Raw genomic sequence first — 19,631 nt, 5'->3', positions numbered from 1 at the left:
TTTCTTTGCAAGCAGATACTAATTTGCACTGGAAGATGTAGTTCATAATGTTGCAGAGGATCAGGCTGCCAAAGCTGTTCCGAGTGTTGCTACATGTGATAAATAGTAATAAACTGAGGCCAAGGTAGCTTCTGCGTGCAGGTCATCTTTGTTTGAATATATGGCATGCTCCATGCATACAATAGATACAAGCAAGTACTCATTTCAAAGAGGCCTCACTTGGATGTCTTCTGTACATGCATACTGTTTTGGTAGAGTACAGCCAGCTTTTCAAGGTCTTCTGATGTAAATCAAAGTCAGTGGTAGTAATTTTTGATGTGGTGTCAATCCTGATGATAAGGGAGGCAGCATAGTGAAACTGAACTGTGTTTTTAGACAGAGAAATTTCAAGCAAACATAGCGTGGCATTTGACCTAAATAGAAATGCATATTCATAATTAATGCTCATGAAAATATTTGTGTAGTAGCAGCACAGCGGTACTGAATAGTAGTAAGCCTGTAATCAAAATGTTGGGAAATCGATGATATTTTGTGGCATAACCTATTTTAATAGGGGTCTGTAAATATTTTGATTTATGCTGAGAACTTTATTTCACCCTGGAAGTACGGTAGAATTGTTTCTTTGTTTGGTTTGCTTTAATGCACCTGCTCTTTATGAAAAAGCTTCCCTAATAGTTTAGTTGCTATCTAGGTGGGAGAGAAATTGTCTGTAATTCAGTATATCTAAAGAACATCATCCAAGTGGACTTAATATTTTCAGCATACTGCTCTGTTGCTGTAATTATCATCTCTGCAAGACACTAGGTATCCTAAAGGAATGTCAGACCGACTAATTAGCAAGAGACAAGTGCTATCCACAAGCTGCAGTACAGAAAGGCAAAAACAAGACCAGAAGGGTAAATCCAGTGGGAGATGGATTAAAACATGGTTGTAGTGTATGAATGCATTTGGTTATTTATGATCATTTTACACGTGTAGAAAGAAATATGTTATTCCACAGTCTGTAAATTTTCGGTTCTGTGTTTTCTAAAAAAAAAAACAGGGGTACATCCCTAAAGGTGAGACCCGAGCTGAGGTTTACACTTGGATAACAAGCCCAGCTGCAGCATCAGAGTGATATCACAGGGCATGTTGAAGGCATGTTGAATCTCATATTGTCACATCTACATTTTTCAAAATCTAAATCAGAATGGGAAGAATTACTTCTTAATTTAGGGAGGTTTTACTTATTGTTATTAAATGGTCAAGTAATGTATTGGTTAACTTGAGTATACGCTGGCATCTTTATGCCCTATCTCGAGGTTTTTTGCTTCCTTCTCTGTGGTAAGGTCATATCAGTACAACTCCCTCTGGCCAGAATTTACCCTACAGTGAGACAGACTGACCATTCAGTGCATGAACAGCTAAGGCATGAACTCAAGGATTTGTTTAAAAAATTATCACAGAATCATCTAGGTTGGAAGAGACCTCCAAGATCACAGAGTCCAACCTCTGACCTAACACTAACAAGTCCTCCACTAAACCATATCACTAAGCTCTACATCTAACCGTCTTTTAAAGACCTCCAGGGATGGTGACTGAACCACTTCCCTGGGCAGCCCATTCCAATGCCTAACAACCCTTTCAGTAAAGAAGTGCTTCCTAACATCCAGCCTAAACCTCCCCTGGCACAACTTTAGCCCATTCCCCCCCAAAAAAGAAGCACTCACACAACCCCTGAGAATCAGCAAGAGCTGTTTATTGCCAGGACATCTTGCAGGCAAGCCTGCGGGATGTCCGTGGTGTTTGGTGGCTCCAAGCTAATGCTTGTGATGGAGCCTGAGCAACGAGTAGGGGGCTCACCGAGCGCTCCTGCGACGTTGTTGGTGCTCTCGGATGGCAGAGCACAAAGACATGCCACGGTAGTCCCAGGTCTGTTCCGGCAGAGGTGGATCCGCTTCCATCCATTCCTCTACATCTGGTGGATCCAGCTCCATGGGCTCCACGGTGCTGGGCAGAAGGCTAAGCCAGTCCTTGCCCGGGACTGCCCAAACGGGATGCCTTCCGGCCGGAATGTTCTCAGGCCAGGGTGCTGAATCAGGGGGTTGTCCAGTTCCACAGCTCAGTCCCATGCCACTCTCGGCTTGATTTTCATGCATGGGTCAGATGGTGCCATCTGGTTTACGGTCCCGCACTGTGCTCCGGACTATGGGCACACCTCTGCTCCCCGTGGCTGTCTGTCTGATGCTCCCGCCTTCACCCCACGTCACCGTTGCTCCTATGGTTAGGCCCAGGCCCCCTGTCGCTGGGTGTGTGAGGGGCCGGCCTGTGCCAATGGTACCGCATGTATCTGTCTGTGGGCTGGGCGCCAGAGGTCTCTTGGGCACTGGTGTCTCTTGTGCCACCGGCGCTATCCCTCCACCCACGACACATCTCCTTCTGCTCAGGTGCATTCCTTCTTGGTGCTTCACCGGACTGCATGGCTGTCCTCGCACACCAAGGAGGCCTGCTGCTCGCCTTGCTCTTCTAGTCTCCTTCCTGCCGCACAAGCTGGCAGTCAGAGGGCCTAGGTGCTCAGCGAATGCTGGGCCAGCTGCAGGGGGCCTGTTTTATAGGGCCTGCAGCAAAGGCAGGGCAGTGGTGGCCACGGTGACCTCAGCAAGCCTCTGTGGTGGAGTGGCCCACGCGCAGCCAAAGGCGGCTGTGTTGGGAGCGGCCTGGAAGATGCCCTCACGTGGACAAGGAGGAGGGTTGGGGGCGCTCAGGGGCCCTTTTCTAGGGCTGGCTCCCCTGGGCCATTTGGCTTGCCAGAGAGAAAGGCTGTCCCTAGGCCACAGGGACTGCCCTGCACCTCCCATCCTGTCCACTGGGTTTATTTTTAACACTGGTTTTTAGGTAATTTCATTCTGTTCTTTACAGAAAAGAACAGAAGCAAGGTACATCTTCAGCCCTAATTCCCATGTGCGCTTTGTGCTCCAAGTAAAGAATTTCTTCCTCACGTCACATCTAATCGAAATCTCCCCTCCATTTGTTCAAAGCCATTATTCCTGGTTCCACGGCTACACTCCCTGATAGAGTCCCTCTCCAGCTTTCTTCTAGGTCACTTTTATGGGTAAGGTTAGGTGGCAAAAATGCAGGACCTAGTAAATTGCAGCCTTATCTACCTTGTTCCACATGTTGTACATGACGTTTTCCAGCTCAGGCTCTAGCCTCTCATCAGTGTAACACAGAATCATTAAGGTCAGAAAAGACCTTCAAGATCATCTGGTCCAACAATCACCCTGCGACCAATGTCACCCTCTAAACCATGTCCCCACGCACCAGGTCCAACCTTCCCTTGAACGCCCCCAGGGACAGTGCCGCCACCACTTCCCTGGGCAACCCCTTCCAATGCCTGACTGCTCTTTCTGAGAAGAAATGTCTCCTACTTGTTTTGATTGTTGCAGAGCAGTGCTTACACTGAGTCAAGGGCTTTTCAGCTTCTCACACTGCCCTGTCAGCGAGGAGGCTGGGGGCGCATCAGGAGCTGCGAGGGGACAGAAGCAAGACAGCTAACCCCAACGGGCCAAAGGGGTATTCCGTACCGTGCTGGACAATTAATGTGGGGTGGTTGGCTGGGGGACGGGAGGGGTACCGGCTGCCTGGAGATAGGCTGGGCATCTGCCTCTTTCTTCATTTTCTACGCAACAACCACAGGCTCACCAATTCTGCTCTGGCAGTTCTTCACTCTTCCTTCTAAATGGGGTCTGCTGTGCCATGCTCACACATCACTTTGACATCTCTGCGCGTGGTGTTTTCCCAAGCTGCACCATAATCCAGAACATGGCACCGCATCCGCCAGCCAGCTGCGGAAATGGCAAGAGCAGCGGTTTGCTAGCACCTAACATAACCACTCCTGGGCCAGAACTAGGCAGCTGCTGGGTAATTATCATGAGTTAAGGAACAATTTCTCTAATAGCAACAGCTACCGTAACTGGACTTCCTTAGTACTCTGTCTCAGGCTAAGGGCTAAACAGCTGTTGGACAAAGGAAAAGACTTTCATTTCTAGGTTAGTTATATGGGGGGTTACGGCATATCCATCAAAGAAAATAATTTAACAAAGGTAGTCTTTTTTTTGACAGAGATCTGCACACATAATACAAGAGCTACTAAGAGGCCAGATGAAGTACGTTTTCACCACACTTCCGCAAAGAAAAGCTTAACTTAATCATTCAAGGGTAAAGTAACCAACAGTCTAACATTTGCAGCATTAGAATGCATTAGCTAGGTGTTTTGTGCTTCCTGGTTTTATTAAGTTTTATTACCAGATCGTGACAAAGTTTGAAAACCAGTAATTTCGGTGATCTGCAATAAGTAATGAAATGAGAACTTAGTTACAATATATCATGACCTCCTTTTTTCCTTTTTTTAATAGGATCTGTGTTTATGCTAAAGGTTCAAGTAAATGACATCATTAGTCACCAGTACCTGGGACAAGCAGTTGTGGAAGTGTTTGTTAACTACACGAAGACGAATTCTACTCTTACTGGAAACAATGGAGCAGTATTAATAAAAGTTCCCTACAAATTAGGATTAAGTTTAACTATCGTATCATACAAGGATGGCTACATGTTAACACCTTTGCCTTGGAAGACTGGGAGAATGCCAAGTACGTAAGCCTCTTATAGTCCTATTATTAAACTGTGTCTATTGGTAATTAAATTTCTTTCTCTTAGCAGTCTGTGTACTTAGTGCCAACTGAAAATGACTGAAGCTGGTCAAGGGAGGTGATGCCTGTCAATACAGATGTAAGGGTGAATGACCTGATAGATTTGTCAATAATTCATACTGTTGTAAAACTGATAGTAGTCCTTGTTAACTAAGTAGGTTATATTGCAACTTTGCAGGCATGTTCTCAGCAGTTGTTTACTTAAACTCAGCAAAGGGCTGATGAAATATTTTGTTTCTGACAAAAATCATCGTTTCTCCAGTGATTCCTGGAGTGTCAGTGCTTTGAGTCCTTACAGCTTCTTTTCAGCAGCATTTCCTCACAAGTTTTCCTTTTTTTAAGTCTCTTAAAAAAGGTTAAGAAAATAACAACAACAAAAAAGAGGTGGACTCTTAATAACTCTAGCCACTCGTATACCATAGAAAATGCACAACACTAACAAACATACAGCATATGCCATCTGGTCTAACCAACAAAATTTCTGATCTGGACAACAGAACTCATTTATTTATCCAGTCTTCATGTAGTCCTTTTTTAACTGCTGTATTCCCTGTTCTTTCAGAATCAGAGAGCTTATGGGGTCTTTTTTTTTCAGTTGCACAGTGTAACAGATATTATCACTTTCCACAGTATACTCGTCTGTGACACTTTCATTATTCCCACAAAGTCAAGCAAATATATGGCTGTTTGAAGATACTGTTCTAATTACTGGAAAACTGTCTGGTAAGTTAATTGTATATGGACCAAAAAAATGTCTAACTTGTGTGATAACAATCTGTACACATACAAAACAAAATTAGCATCTTCATATTCTCTGGAAAGGGTTATTTGTCAGCATTTGTTGATCTTCTATGGAAATAGAAGCCCCTTAGGCAGTGGCTACTTGAGCACTATTTTCCACAAGAAGAGATAGATATTGCTTATCTACTCAGGGTCAAAATTTCAGTTACTTGTTTAACTGTATGTTTGTGACAGATGCTGGATACATGACCTTGGAGAAAGTGGGTGAAAACAGATTGCTGTGCTGATTGGATTTCTAGGCAGTAAAAAAACAGTGGTTGTGTTTTTTACCATTGTTAAGACAAAATATTACTCTTTTGCAGATGCCAAATCTCAACCAAGTGTTCAGTTTCAAAAATCTTTAATAAAGCTTCCAACAAATCACCATGTTACAAATGTTACAGCTTATCTGACGGTGCCAGAGCAGTTTTTGAAAGTGGACAGTTTTCTCTATACAACAGGAATACTTCTAAATAGATCAGGTATAGTAAATATGTTATTTAAATTCTTAAATACATTTTTTTAAATATAATGCATCTGAGAAGTCATGTCACCCTTTAACTTGTTCCATGTAGTATGAGAATATAATATGTGACTACACAGAAATACTCCTTCATTCTGCTTTACATATTTATGTATCCATAGTTCTATGTAGTGCTGAAGTACAGCTGTGGAGTTCTAATGCACAATAATTAGGCTTCTGTATTACTTTCATTTCAAGAAGTTTAGGATTTCATGAGACTGTATCACTAGTCTAATAAACACATTAAAATACGGTTATGGGCAGTGTGTGAATTGAGGGAACCTAAAGAAGTCAGTCGAACTGCAGCAGCTGACTTGAGCAATGCTTTTCTGCATTTTGACTAGAACTCTGTTGCTTTGCTGTTGGAGCTTTACTCCTAGCATATAGATGGCATGGAAGCTATATTTTGGCTCATAGACAGTTAATCTGTGTAAACCTGTTTGAGACCAAATAGTCTGTATGTATACAGAGCACAGTTGTTGTAATGCTTTCTGTGATTCTGTTTCACAGGAGAAGCAGTAAGTGATTTCATTAGTCATTGTAACTCCTCTGAGATGCAGTTGGATCTTTCAGCATTCGTCATTCTATTAGCTATTTGTTATTTACATAAATACAGTAATCTCTGGCAGATTGTATGGTATACAATTCCATGTCTCTTTTGTTCTTTTCTTTCTATTCCCAGTGGGTCTGAAGCCATGCGGCTCTTAATTTAATTGCATTGCATGAGGAAGCTACTAGTGGGTTTATTTCAACCAACTCTTCTTCAATTTTCATTGAATTACAATCATCACATATACTCAATATTGATTTGACTATTTTAAAACCGTTCTCATCTATATTTCACCTCTTTAAATTTAAAGCATAAGAAAATAAGCAGTATTTCTCCTCATTGGTTTTTCTTTCAGTCTGTCTAGCATGTGTTTTAAATTATTCATATGCTCCTAGAGGAATAGGCTTCCTTTTAGGGCAGGTGGAAGCTAATTGATATCTGATGTGCCAGGAGTTTTCTCACAAGCAGCTTCTAACAGCTTGCACAGATTTAATGGTATTCTAGTACTTACTGATTCAGTTTCTTTTCTTTTCTTTTTTTTTCTATATCTTGTCATATTGTGGACTCTGAAATAATTGCAAATGCAAGGAAAACAAAGGAAGAACTTAAAAGCTGCACTGTAAGCTTTGTATATGCAGTTGGCTTTGAGTGCTTTGACAAGCTTCAAGATTAACTATTCAGTTAACTTTCTAATTTGGCAGTTAAAATTAATCCTTACAGGAAAGTTTATTAAGAGGACTGTTTGATTAAGAGGAGAAATGTAGCAATTATATGTTTGCAGTATATCTTCAGTTGGATTCAATGTTGCATATATTGCAAGGATGAAAAAAATAGTCTTTCATCATATATTTTCATATTGACTAGCTACTTTGAAATCAAAGTACATGATAAACCTTTCTTTCTTCAACCCCAAGCCAAGTTTTGCCTAATCATTGGTTCTGCAGTCAGTGCTGAATCTCTGTGTCAGAAGTATGTTCCTTTCTATCAGATTTGGTAGAGAAATGAGTGTGTTTCACTTGAAGTACAAGATCTAAAATGCTAGAAATATTCATTTTGTTTGACCAAGTTAGTGACATAGAAATGTGTAGCTCGGTGCAGATGAGTGCTTGCCTCTCACTATGAGGACAGTTTCTTAATTGTAAATATTTTTTTAAAAAGTACACTGTGAATAGAGAATTACAGACAAGATATTTCTCAAATTCAGGTTTCAAAAGCATTGAATTGACTCCTCTTGCTGCAATATGTGTAAATGTTCTTTTGGCTGGGAAAGAGCTGAAAGTAAATGGTCCTATTCAGATTACACTTCCTCTGCCTACAAATACTGTAAAATCAGGAGATGCTGTACCTGCATGGACATTTGATATGAAAAGTGGTAAGTAGGCTAATTTTTTTTTATAGTTCTGTTTGCATGGTATTTTGTTGTGAAGCATTGACTGCACTAATGTATGGGTGGTGGTGGTAAGCTGTCGTGAATTCTGTTAGGGGGTCTGTGTTGCTTGTTTGATTGGCCAGCTTGAATTGTTCAATGGGACATGCCCCCTTTCGTTAGTTCCAAAAGCCTTGGTAAAATTTATTAGCATTCCTGTTGAACACATCCATAGTGTAACTGATGTTTGATTTCATGGAGACTAAGTATTCAAGGAACATATATTTTGTAAGGTGTCAAACTTAAAGCGTGGAATTTCTGTGCCTTTTTAAAGGACAGCAGAACAGAACTGAAAACATGAATGCTTTGTTTTCTAGGGTATAGTTCTCAAAATCCTTTTGACATAAAAACTGGAAAAAATGTTCATTTAGTCAACAAAAACAATTCACAAAGTGAAATGAAGGGGGGAGGTAAGAGTTACCAAAGGGTTATCAAGAAGTTCTTTAAGTGTGTGTGGGAGGCTGGGGATTAGATATTGTAAACCTCTTTTGTCATCCCTTCGTGTCTAATTTTAGTCAAGAGTAATGAGCTGCATACAGGACATCTAAGCGGAATAAGTGTGTTAGGTGCGTGTGTGTTAGTGTACTCATGTACCTTGCACCTTACGCTTTCCATCACACATTCATCTTGAAATATGTGAGTGAAGAAGTAAGAGAGTCTTACTCCTTACCGACGTAAAAAGCTGTTAATAATTGGAAGTAGAGAAAGGGATACCAACTCTAAAGAATTCTTGTTTACACATTTGAGAAATAAAATGATTATATTAATTAGGAACAACCAAAGAATACTGATTTGAAATGAGAACATGCTAATTAAAAATGGCATATAGAGTAAGTTTTGGCATAAAGATGAAATCTGTCTAGACACCTGGAAGACTTCAGAAAGGGAAGTTGTGATTAAAGACAGCATTCTTTATCAAAGTAAGAGTCATAATCTGTGATGGTAAAATAGCATTAAGGGATTTAAATTCTCGTTGCTGCAACTACCTTTTTCAGCTCCTGTGGTCATCTGTACCTATGCTGAGCTGTTTTAACTTACAAAACTAATAAAACTAGGTCAATGGTGCTATTAAAACAAAAAGCTGATGGAAGTATTGCATTTCAGCACCAGGGCAGATGAGAAATAAACTCGTGTGAGTTGCATATGCGGGTGTTGAGGAGCCTACTTCATGTGCCTGCTTGGGCATGTTGTCTTTGGGGGTAGGGCAAGAGTGTGATGCACTAACCCAAAACCAAGAAAAAATAATAATAGTCGTCTTTTCACCTTTGGGGTTGTTCTCTGGTAGAGGTTCTGTAAAGGTGAATTGTTTGTGATTGGCACTGACTAAAGTGTCGTGTTGTTATGGAACCTGGAGCCCTCGCTGCTGCTTGGTGAGGAAAGAACAGGAAGGGCTGGGAGCAAGGAGAGAGATCTTTCAGGCAAAACTTCAGCTACCACTTCATTCTGCTTCCTCACGTCTCCTCTACAGTAGGGTTTTGCAACTGCATTTGTTGTTCTGCATGTTTGTTTTTAAATACCTTTATTTTACCTTTGGTCTGACATGTACAAAATATGACTTGTTTCTCAGGTAACTGAGTACTAGCAAGGTATTCCTTAATCAGAGTTCTGGTAACTGAGGGAGCTGAATACCTCTGCTTTCCAGCACACGTTGGAGAGCACCCATGAGTAGCAGTAGGGCCCCATCTGAGCTGCATGGAGAGGTACCACCACACTGAATAATAGGCTCTGGCATGGACCATCTTGCATGCAAGATGCCCTCAGCAAATGTTGAGATGTACTTTTGAACTCTGAAGTCCTTGGGTAATTTGTCATAAAGAATCAGTGCTTCCATGTCAGGTGGCGCATAATAAATGTATTCAAATAATACACGGTTTAATTCTGTCTCTTCTACTGCATACTTTATTAACTGTAGAAGCTGGCATACCATAAGACCTGTGTTTTGCATTGCCTCCCAGATGGTGTGGAATCTGTGGCCTAACAATAGACCTTCCTTGGCCTAATTGAACTGTTCTTGTCTTGTGGGAGGAAGGAGGAAAGGGAACATTCATGACAAGCATTGTTTATCCCATTGTAGCTTATTAGATTATGTTGCTTTCCCACTAAGTGGTATGAGCTAATGTTAAACTTCTATTCATATGTTTAAATTACCTGCCTGTTCATTTGGGGGCTTGGCCTTAATACATGCTTAAGCTCATATAATAGGATTTTATTTTTTTTTCCCAAATTATTTACAGGCATATCTATGCAAGGCATTTATTAATTTAAAAAATGTATTATGAAATTAATTGAAGTAATTGATTTTGCTACTTTGTTTCAAACTCAGTGTTCACACAGGGATATTTTCATTGAAAATATCAAGAGAAAGTTTGCACGTTTAGCTAAAGCTGTCTAACACATGGTACGTAGGACAGAAGTTTAATTTTTCCTGTAAACTTCTATTTTTGATCATAGTTAGATTGCTGACAATTTTAGATACAGAGGAATGCTGCATGGCATGTGCAATATTTTGTCTTTTTCAGGTGCTTGGGTAAGCCGTGGTCTAGGAATGGTAAAGGAAGCAAATGGACAATTAGTATGGACATACACTGCTCAACAATTAGGGTACTGGATAGCAGCTCCACTGCCTGGAACAAGAGGTATTGCAACAACTGTAAAAGAAAGTACTGAAAACCCAAGTACCAATGTATCATCAGGATGTCAGATTGTTTTGTATAACAGTAGCAAGGGAAAATGACATAACATTTCAACAGTTGGATAACTTTTGCTTGTTTGAATTCTGATAGTGTGCCTTCATGCATGTAAGTGTTTCCTAGAACTTTCAATGCAGCCTGGACTTTCCCACAGCAGCATTAGGAGGTAGGTGTTTATAGTATTGCTGTCTCTTGCAAGAACCCTTCAAGGGAACTGTGACTATGGCAACTTAAAAATCAGTGGGCTTATGTCCCTTATTGTTGAGGATCATGTATGACAAAGAAATGCAAGAAAGTTGGGCATAGGTAAAAAGTCCCAGTGGAACCTGTTTTATGTGGGCTTGTTGCATATTTGGATCTTGCATATTCATACTAAGAGCTTCTTACAGGAGAAATGTGATGTCAAGATTAAAAAACACTGAAAAGCACTTTCTAACAAAAGTACTAAATGGAAAATGTAGATGTTGTTTCTAAGTCAGTGTGGATACAAATGTCATTTGGCTGGCATTGAGTGGATGTCATGGTAAGTCTATAGTATTTGAAATGAATCTTAGAAGATTCATTATATTGTAACTACTGTTTGTGTATTTTCTAGTCTGCTGGAATAGCAAGGTGAAGAGGAGAGATGAACATAGTGCTATAGGAACACAAAATGACTGGAGAAGTAGAACATGACCTGTTAGTTTCGGCTCTGTGTATCAAGTAGAATTACGTGGTTTTGACGACTAATTCTTGTCTGGTTTTCTATCTGAAAATCTAGAATCCATAATTAGTGCAGTTTCCAAGGACATAACAGCTTATCACACAGTGTTCCTTACGGCCATATTGGGAGGTACTGTTATCATTATCATTGGATTTTTTGCTGTTCTTCTTTGTTACTGCAGGTAAGCAAAAAGAGAGGCTTTAATAAGTTCAGCATGAATGTAATTTAAGGATGATAAACAGTTTCTTGATATTGAGACTGGTTTTCTTAACATAATTTAAAAGAAGTTATGAATGTTTTTTCAGTTTGTTTGCTCTATACGCTAAGGTCCAATATATATAGCCTTTTTTTTTTTTTTTGGTGATTACAGAACTTCATTTTAAGTTTGTGACTAGTAACTTCTTAACCAACATCTAATGTTCAACTATGGTAGTGAACAGTTAGTATTTCCTAGCATGCTCTGCAGTCACTTTGCGTTTCTTTTGCTTAGGGACAAATGTGGTCGGACACAAAAGAAGGAAAAAAATACAAAGCTGGATGTTGTGAAAAAAGACCAGACAACGTCAACAACTCACATAAATCATGTCAATACAGCCAAGGGATCTTTAAAGTTAGAGGATAAGTCTCAGTTATATCCACCGAAGATCTCTTCATACAGTCCTCAAAGAAGGATATCCATAGACACAGAAGATGGAAAATCAAGAGACAACTTTAAAATCTACAACGAGGATGCTTCTTATCAGTCAGCCTGTCAAACTGGTCAGTCAATAAATTCAGAACATTCATTGGAGCCTAATGCTGGAATCAGACACTTACAGCAGCCAAAGCATAGCAACAGTGCTATTTCCCAAGTTCCTAGGGACATTCAAGACCAAAACAGGTATCTTACGCTGCAAGAGGAGATGTATGGGCTTTCCCATATCCCAGAACATCTAATGCATATTTACAATCAACCTATTGCTATTCTTCAAACTGCTGACCTTTTCCATTCCCCAGAACAATTGCATGCTGCTAAATCAGCAACTTTGCCAAGGAAAGGGCAGCTAGTATATAACCCCATGATGGAACCCGTGAATCGAGACGGTTACATGCAAACATTACCGAAAATGCCGGTGCACTCTCATCCACAGCCTTCTGTCTGCAGAGATGAAAAAAGCACATTAGATGGTGAACAGGGCTTACCTTCTCAAACGTCAAGCTGGGGCCGGTACACTAATAGTTTACTGGAATCCGTCTCTGTTCCTGGGACGTTGAATGAAGCAGTTGTAATGACTCCGTTTTCATCTGAACTTCAAGGCATCTCAGAACAAACATTACTGGAGCTCTCTAAAGGAAAGCCATCTCCGCACCCTCGAGCGTGGTTTGTGTCCCTGGATGGAAAGCCAATAGCTCAAGTGAGGCATTCCTTTATAGATCTGAAAAAGGGCAGAAAAACAGAGAGTAATGATACCAGTCTGGACTCTGGTGTGGACATGAACGAGCATCATCCTAGTAGGAAACTGGAGAGAGAAAAAACTTTCATAAAAAATATGCCACACTCAAAGATCCTTTACTTGGAAGATCTGGATCTGAGTAGCAGTGAAAGTGGGACCACTGTGTGCACTCCAGAGGACCAGGCTGTGAGGCACATTTTGGATGGTGGGAATGGGCCAGTCATGGAACAACACAATGAAGAAGGTCTAAGAAGAAAAACTGTGTCAGGAAGTCAGGAATCCAGTATCCCTTCACCTAAAAAAAGGGATAGACCACCTATCACCAAAAGAGATAGCAAAACAAATATTTGGAAGAAAAGAGAAGAGAGGCCACTTATTCCTATAAATTAGAACACAGTGTGCTTTGTGCTGTTGCTCTCCCTGCTGGTTGTTGACCTCTTGGCTGCTTGCGTAATTCTGCAGTGTTGGGTTTACAAGGGAAATGTTGTTTTCTAGTATCAAGAAAAGTTGTTTTTTTTTTTAATGTACAGTTTGAGTTACTTCAACTGGGCAATTGATATTCAATATGAATTGATTACAGGAAAAGACAAATTAAAACTCTCCATTTCCTAATTTTGATGGCAGTATAGGGAAGGCCCACATTTTAATTAGCCTGTCATTCTTGGACGCACCTCTCAGAATGCACAGCGAGAAATGTAGGCACATCTTTTGTTTTTTACTTGTTGCTAATGCATTGGCAGAGTGGTTGAAGCCATTCCTCAGCCTTGTTCCTAATAAATGTGACCATCTGTACAGTATTTTATATGTGAACTTTTCTAGGTATCTGTTGCTACTTTGTATGATGTACAACGCTTCATCATGTAGTCCCGTGACACCAGCACAAGAGCTCTGTTGGATTTATCACCAGAGCTCTATAGCATCACTGCCCTTTCTCTGTGTCCATCCATGTGCAAAAGGTTACCATTCCAAACAGCAGTGCCAGCAGGGAGACATGTACGAGCTGTGTGGCCACTTCAGTTCATGGTCTCTGCTGTCTTAAGATGTTGCCCATCTGTTTTAGTCCTTCTTGATACAAGCTGTGGATGTTGAAGATTGGCATCTGCTAGGAAGTGTCCACCTCAGCAGAAAAGGACTGGTTCTGTTAGCATTTGAAGCTGCTGATCCTAGTGGCTTGTTTTGGCTTCATTTATCAGTTAAAATCTCTTCTTTCCTACTGTTGAACCAGTTTTGCTCCAGAACTGTCTTGAATTCCTGCAGATATATGTTAAGAGTTCGGCCCATAATGAAAAAGGAAGTAAGTTTAGACAAGTTATGCCTTTGTAATAGTTCCCTTTAATGGGAAAGCTGTTGCTTTTTATTTTATGATTTAAAAAAAAAAAAAAAGAAAGATAATGATAATTGTAGGCTTATGTGCCTACATTCTGCTAGTCTGAGCTACTTTTGTCCCAGGTTGTGCATCGTAGAGGGGCTAAGCAGGCTTTCAAAAGTTGGGGTTTTTATGAGCATGAGAAGCAGACTTTAAAATTTGGTCTGTAATGCAATATAAATACTACTTATGACTCATCTTAGAGTTAAACGTACCAAAAGTCATGAATGCATGAAATGTAACTATGATATGTATAGAGGAAGGAAAAGGCCATTGGAATATTCTTTATTTTTATGTTCATCTTTGTCAAAGTGATAGTTTCAGCTTTGGCTAACAGAAAAGCATACACAACACCTCAATGTGCTTTGTATGGTGTATAGGATGTCTTTCCGTGGCTTTTAAGATGCTTCCCTGATGAAATAAGTTTCAGCATTTTGGCTTTGGCAGTTTGATAACAAATCATCCTAAAAAAGCTTTATAATAATATTTCCCGTAGTTTGTAGTCGTTTAGGTTCAATACTGAGACCCAAGCATACTATGCCTGTATGTAAATTGTGAGGTAAGGTGCACTGAGTTGTCTGTCTTGTAGTACTGATTCCCCTGCCAGTTATCTACTGTTGTTGAAGTACACCCCGATTTTTTTCTGTGCCTGTGCTTCAGGATTTCTTTCTACAGGAAAAATAGGGAGTGAAAGGTGGTGGTGCATATGAAGATCCATCCCAACCTTGCAGTCAGGATGTGGCAGCATGATGCTCAGAGTCAGGAACTGTCCTGTGTGGCTGGACTTCTGGGAGCATTGACTCAGGAAACTGTGTTGTGAGCTATGTCTGTTCTTTTGGGATTGTTGGTTGTATGGTGTTGTTTGTAGAAGAACACATAGGGTAACCAGAATGTTAATAGCAGTACATTAGTCCAACTTTTTCTGGTGTCTGTGATTTTGTTTGGCCAGAAGACTTAGGTTTAATTATGCCATTCATCTACTTTAGATGTTAAGATTGCTTGCCATATTAGCATGCCTTTGGTACTTTCGCTAGGTAACTGTAATTCACCTTTCCTGTACCAAATGATTTTTTACAATACACATTTTTCTGTATTCAGTTTCACTGGATTTGGTGTATGACTAACTTCCTAGCCCAAAGTGGTGATATTCTCATCCTTTGCTTTGTTTACATACTTTTAGTTATCCATTATATATCTTCAGATCTATATTTTCATATAGATGCACACTTGATTTGAAAGCTTTGGCTTTCGAGGCTTAGTAATACTTTCCTTAGAGTTGCATCAGTGCTGATGAGTTCCTTTTCAAAGAGATAGCATCGTATATTCTGTTGAAATTAACAGAAGGTCCCTGACAATGATTTCAAGTTGTTGAAATTCAAGTGAGATGTCTGTTAATTTTGTTCAGATCCGGTAAATTAAATATATAGCAGATTTTTTGTTGTTTTTAATGCATTTTTTCATTGTAAGATATCAAGACCACATAATTCCTTAAACTTACTTAAAACATCAAAAGATAAAAGACTACAGTACGTGGCTTTATTCATGTGAGTTCAGAGGAATTAAATTTTGCACTCCAGCGTTCCTGTTCTGCATCAGAGTAGGTATCTGGGCACCAAAGAAAAAGGATTAGAAATGTTGAAAAGATCAACACAAGTATGTATGAGTACGAGATTTTAAAAGAACGGTACCAAAAGTTGTACTGATTTGGTGCAGGTTCTTGTCTGCTATGCCAGTGGGTCATGAGCGAAAAGTGGAGTTTGTTTTCAAACCATCAAGTCTAAATGAGTTTTTTGGTTGTCTAGATCTAGTCACAATTTTACGTTGGACATACAGGTAATGGACATACAGAATGGCCTCTTCAGAGACCGTGCGTAAGCGATGCACTTCAGCTTCTAGGCAGCAAAGCAAGTCAGAGGTGAACACGTTCTTGAAAGAGTTTCTTGCTGCTAGACTTTTTGGTAGCAGGAAGCAAGACAAATTTCTTTCTGAAATAACGATCTATATATTCTCATCTTCAATAGAGATGATTTAGCTGTATGTAAATACATGTCCTTAGAGGCTGTAGAGTAGCCATAGCACCCTCATGTAGGACACCTATTAACATCTTCGTTGTGGATTGCCATCTCTACTAGACTGTTGCCCTTCTCTTGCTAACGAGAGAATGAGCATTTATTTTAGTAGAGTATTCAAATTTTTCTCAGGAGTGCACGTTGCAGTTTTGATAATACCATTTCCAAGGCTGTTTTTAGCTGTTGCTTCTATCCATGCCAGGCAAGGACCAGCTATCTTTCCTTGCTTTGTAGATCCCACGTACCAACATTTATGTGTGTAACTTGCTGGCATTTATCACATAATGTTTTATGCTGCTGGTGACACTTTAGAAGACTTTTCCAAAGTCTAGTTTTATATGCAAAATAAACATATAACTTGTTTTCTGTGTCAGAATATGGGAAGCTAGTCTGTAGAGAGATATTATTCCCATAGCTGTATATGGGAAGGTAAGTGTGTGAAAATTGCTAATGCCCCTAAGCACACAATGACAGGGAGTTCTTCCTTGGCCCTATCATGAGCATTAAATCTTGGATTTTAAAAGCTGTATACTCTAAAATACTTAGAATTCTTCATATTTATATTCAGTATTTACAGAATATATTGTCTGAGTCTTCATGTTCCAGTTGTATGTTGGAATTTATGCACTAGAAACCTGTATTACCTCTTAGTGACTGGAATTCTTTTTTTCTCATCCTTTCTTCTTAAAAAAAAAAAAAAGTTTGACTACACTGTGTTCTAAAAATTTTAATTCCAGATACTGTACACGATACGCACATAGGTGGAAAAGACAAAACATTATCATGATGTTGAGATTCTTCTTGCAGATGGGTGTACCAGTTCCAGGTGTCACCTGTTTTCAATGAGGTGGTTAATGGAGTTAGCGAAGGCCTGCTTCTGCAGATTAATTCATGTGGCACAGATCAGTACTTTGGTGTATAATAATGGAAGTGATCAGATGAAATAATGTATATGTGTGTTAGACTGGATATGTTCCCTAGAATAAGCTAATTGATAGTAATTTGCATATTGTTATCAAATGTCAGGTATTAAAGGGGGGGGGGGGGGTTAAAAATTCCATTAGTTTAACAGGAAAAATCTTCATAGTACTGTCAGAAAATTGTAAGTTTGATATCTTAAAAACCTGAAAGCACAACTGTTTTGATAATTAGGGACATTATTTACCAATGCAGAGCTAGAGATGATGCACAAAAGATAATCTAGTATGCAGGAATGAAAATGTTTAGTGGTATGCTTTGTTTTTGAGCAGTAATTTGTACCAAAGAGGATGAAATGATTGGACAGCATTTGAAACTCTTGTCATTAGTTAAAATGCAAAACAGGTTAACAGTATTACTCATAACAGTGTACAAATTAAAACGCAGTAAACTACATCTGTTGCCTATTACTGCGTACGAAACATTGCATATTAGGAAAATCTGAAAGGAAGTTAGGCTGCTGAAGTGCCTTTGTCTTTCATCAGACTTATTTTATCAGTGGAACACCTGACTATCGGAAAAGCACAGGTAATTTTTTTTCTGTTAGCCAAAAAAAAAACCAACCATAAAAACCAACTAATTCATACTTGCAATTCTGTAGCTTTTATAGTATTTTCAAAGGCAGATATAGTGTTTTTATGTTGGAATACTGACTCCTGCATGATGATGATGATTGTACACAGTCTCTTTTGTATTTTATGTTTGAAAAGAAATTAAAGTATATCTTTAGCAATCTGAATAGTAGTATCTTTTAAAAATCCACATATGGGATCCAATTCAACTTCGTAAGTTAAGAGTAAGCATCCTGAAGTTACTGGATTTACAGGTATGAGACTGGAATTTTAACTCCAGAAATGAAATTAATATGTTTATATGTACAAATTATTATTATAATAAAAATCCTTTTTTAGCTGCTAACCATTGTTGTCAGTAGAAGCAGAAACTATACCAACTTATATATTTAATTTTTGTTTTCTAGAACCAATTTGTATCTCATTTTGGGGCGTAACTTGCATTGTGTACATAACCCAAGCTTCTCTTTGTTTAAAATTTGGTGGAATTATACATACGCAAAACACAACGGTAGGCCTACAGAGTTAAAAATGAGCCTTCTTTTATAGAATTCTTACTAAATGGTGCCACACTTCTAATTGTGGGCAGGTACATTTCTGATAAAGAATTCATATGAAAGGTTGGTTAAGAGATTTTTAATTTGAGCTTTGTTTTCATTTAAAAGCAGTCTTTGTGTGTTATGTTTATTTAAAAGAAAAAAAGATGTCTTCACATTATTTTAAGACTGGTGGGCGAAAGCTGTATTTATAATTTTTAGCATTAGCACTCAGCTTAAAAATGATTTTACCAAATATAACTTTTTTTTTCAGTCAGTTTAAGATTATCAAACATTTCTATATTTGCACCTCCCCAAAAGTGCAGTGGTACTTTTTTCTTCAATTTAACTGATTCCGTTCCTTTGAGGCACTCGTTGCACTTCAGTCCATGTTAGAACAGTACTGTTTTTACATCATCTTGCTACTGTGTAAAAAGACACTTTTTCGTGCACACCAGAGCATGGAGATCATAGACCATTACTGAGGTGCTGAAACGTAGGTGAGCTGATGACACTGGCCGTGGTCACCACCTTGCATGTTGGAGCCTTACAATCACCAGACACTTCATTACTGTGACATTCTTTTTCAGAAACACTCGAGAGCAGGTACGGTTCATTTAAAACATTATTGATATTCAGCATCCAGGTTTCAAGTATTTCTACCTTTTTATATTTTGTCAGAGGTGTATTTTCATCTCTTACAGTATCAGTGTGTCTATTGCTAAAAATGTAACTAAGATTTGTAAAATGTCATAGTTTATGCAATATAATAAAATAGTTTTAAAAAGTCATCAGTCCCTTAACTTTTATTTGAATGTCTTTGAAATAATACATTGTTTAGGAATGTATTTGTCTCGTGTAACACTTCTTTTCTAAATAACACTAAAAGACTGCATTTCTCATCACCATAATTCTAATGATAAAAGACTTATTGTCCTTAAAAATTTACCAATTCTAATTCAGTCATATTCTCTGTCCCATTTCTAGTTAAGAAAGGCTTCTATATCCATGTTAAATCTGATTACTGTTCCTTGGTTAGTGCAAGTAAGATTACAGTGTAAATTGATTTTGCTTAATTGGAAAGGGGTATCCAGAGAACAAGAATATTATTTCAGGTTTTGCTCTTGCTCATAATCTTTCTTCTCCAGTCTTCCATTTAGACGTTTTCTGTGTATCTGAGGAAAAAATAAAAGATTTCTGCATGTCTGCACAATGCAGAAGACAGACATCAATTCCAACTACGAATAATCTCAAAGTAGATTATCTGAGTAGAATCCAGGTAGAAGAACAGTACGATTCTGTGATATAGAACAGCTT

The 19,631-nt window shown here is 39.0% G+C and overlaps 1 protein-coding gene across 2 annotated transcripts in view; it reads left to right on the top strand.

The window, feature by feature from the left end:
• The window catches only part of FAM171B (family with sequence similarity 171 member B), a 37,646-nt gene extending 18,541 nt beyond the window's left edge, over positions 1-19,105 (top strand). The window contains exons 1-8 of one of the 2 annotated variants that reach the window (XM_080598814.1): positions 3,609-4,197; positions 4,395-4,628; positions 5,319-5,411; positions 5,792-5,950; positions 7,746-7,913; positions 10,487-10,603; positions 11,418-11,541; positions 11,851-19,105. In XM_080598814.1, the coding sequence (XP_080454940.1) occupies positions 4,406-4,628; positions 5,319-5,411; positions 5,792-5,950; positions 7,746-7,913; positions 10,487-10,603; positions 11,418-11,541; positions 11,851-13,183 (2,217 nt within the window). In that variant the 5' untranslated portion in view covers positions 3,609-4,197; positions 4,395-4,405 and the 3' untranslated portion in view covers positions 13,184-19,105. Of the gene's footprint in view, positions 1-3,608; positions 4,198-4,394; positions 4,629-5,318; positions 5,412-5,791; positions 5,951-7,745; positions 7,914-10,486; positions 10,604-11,417; positions 11,542-11,850 lie in introns of those variants that run through there. The other variant, XM_080598813.1, reaches the window with a different exon arrangement.
• Positions 19,106-19,631: the final 526 nt, after the last annotated feature.

This window comes from Anser brachyrhynchus (assembly GCF_964034855.1).
Source record: "Anser brachyrhynchus genome assembly, chromosome: 7".
Taxonomy (NCBI): domain Eukaryota; kingdom Metazoa; phylum Chordata; class Aves; order Anseriformes; family Anatidae; genus Anser; species Anser brachyrhynchus.
Note: the sequence above shows the minus strand (reverse complement) of the source record. Positions and strands in the feature narration are given on the sequence as shown.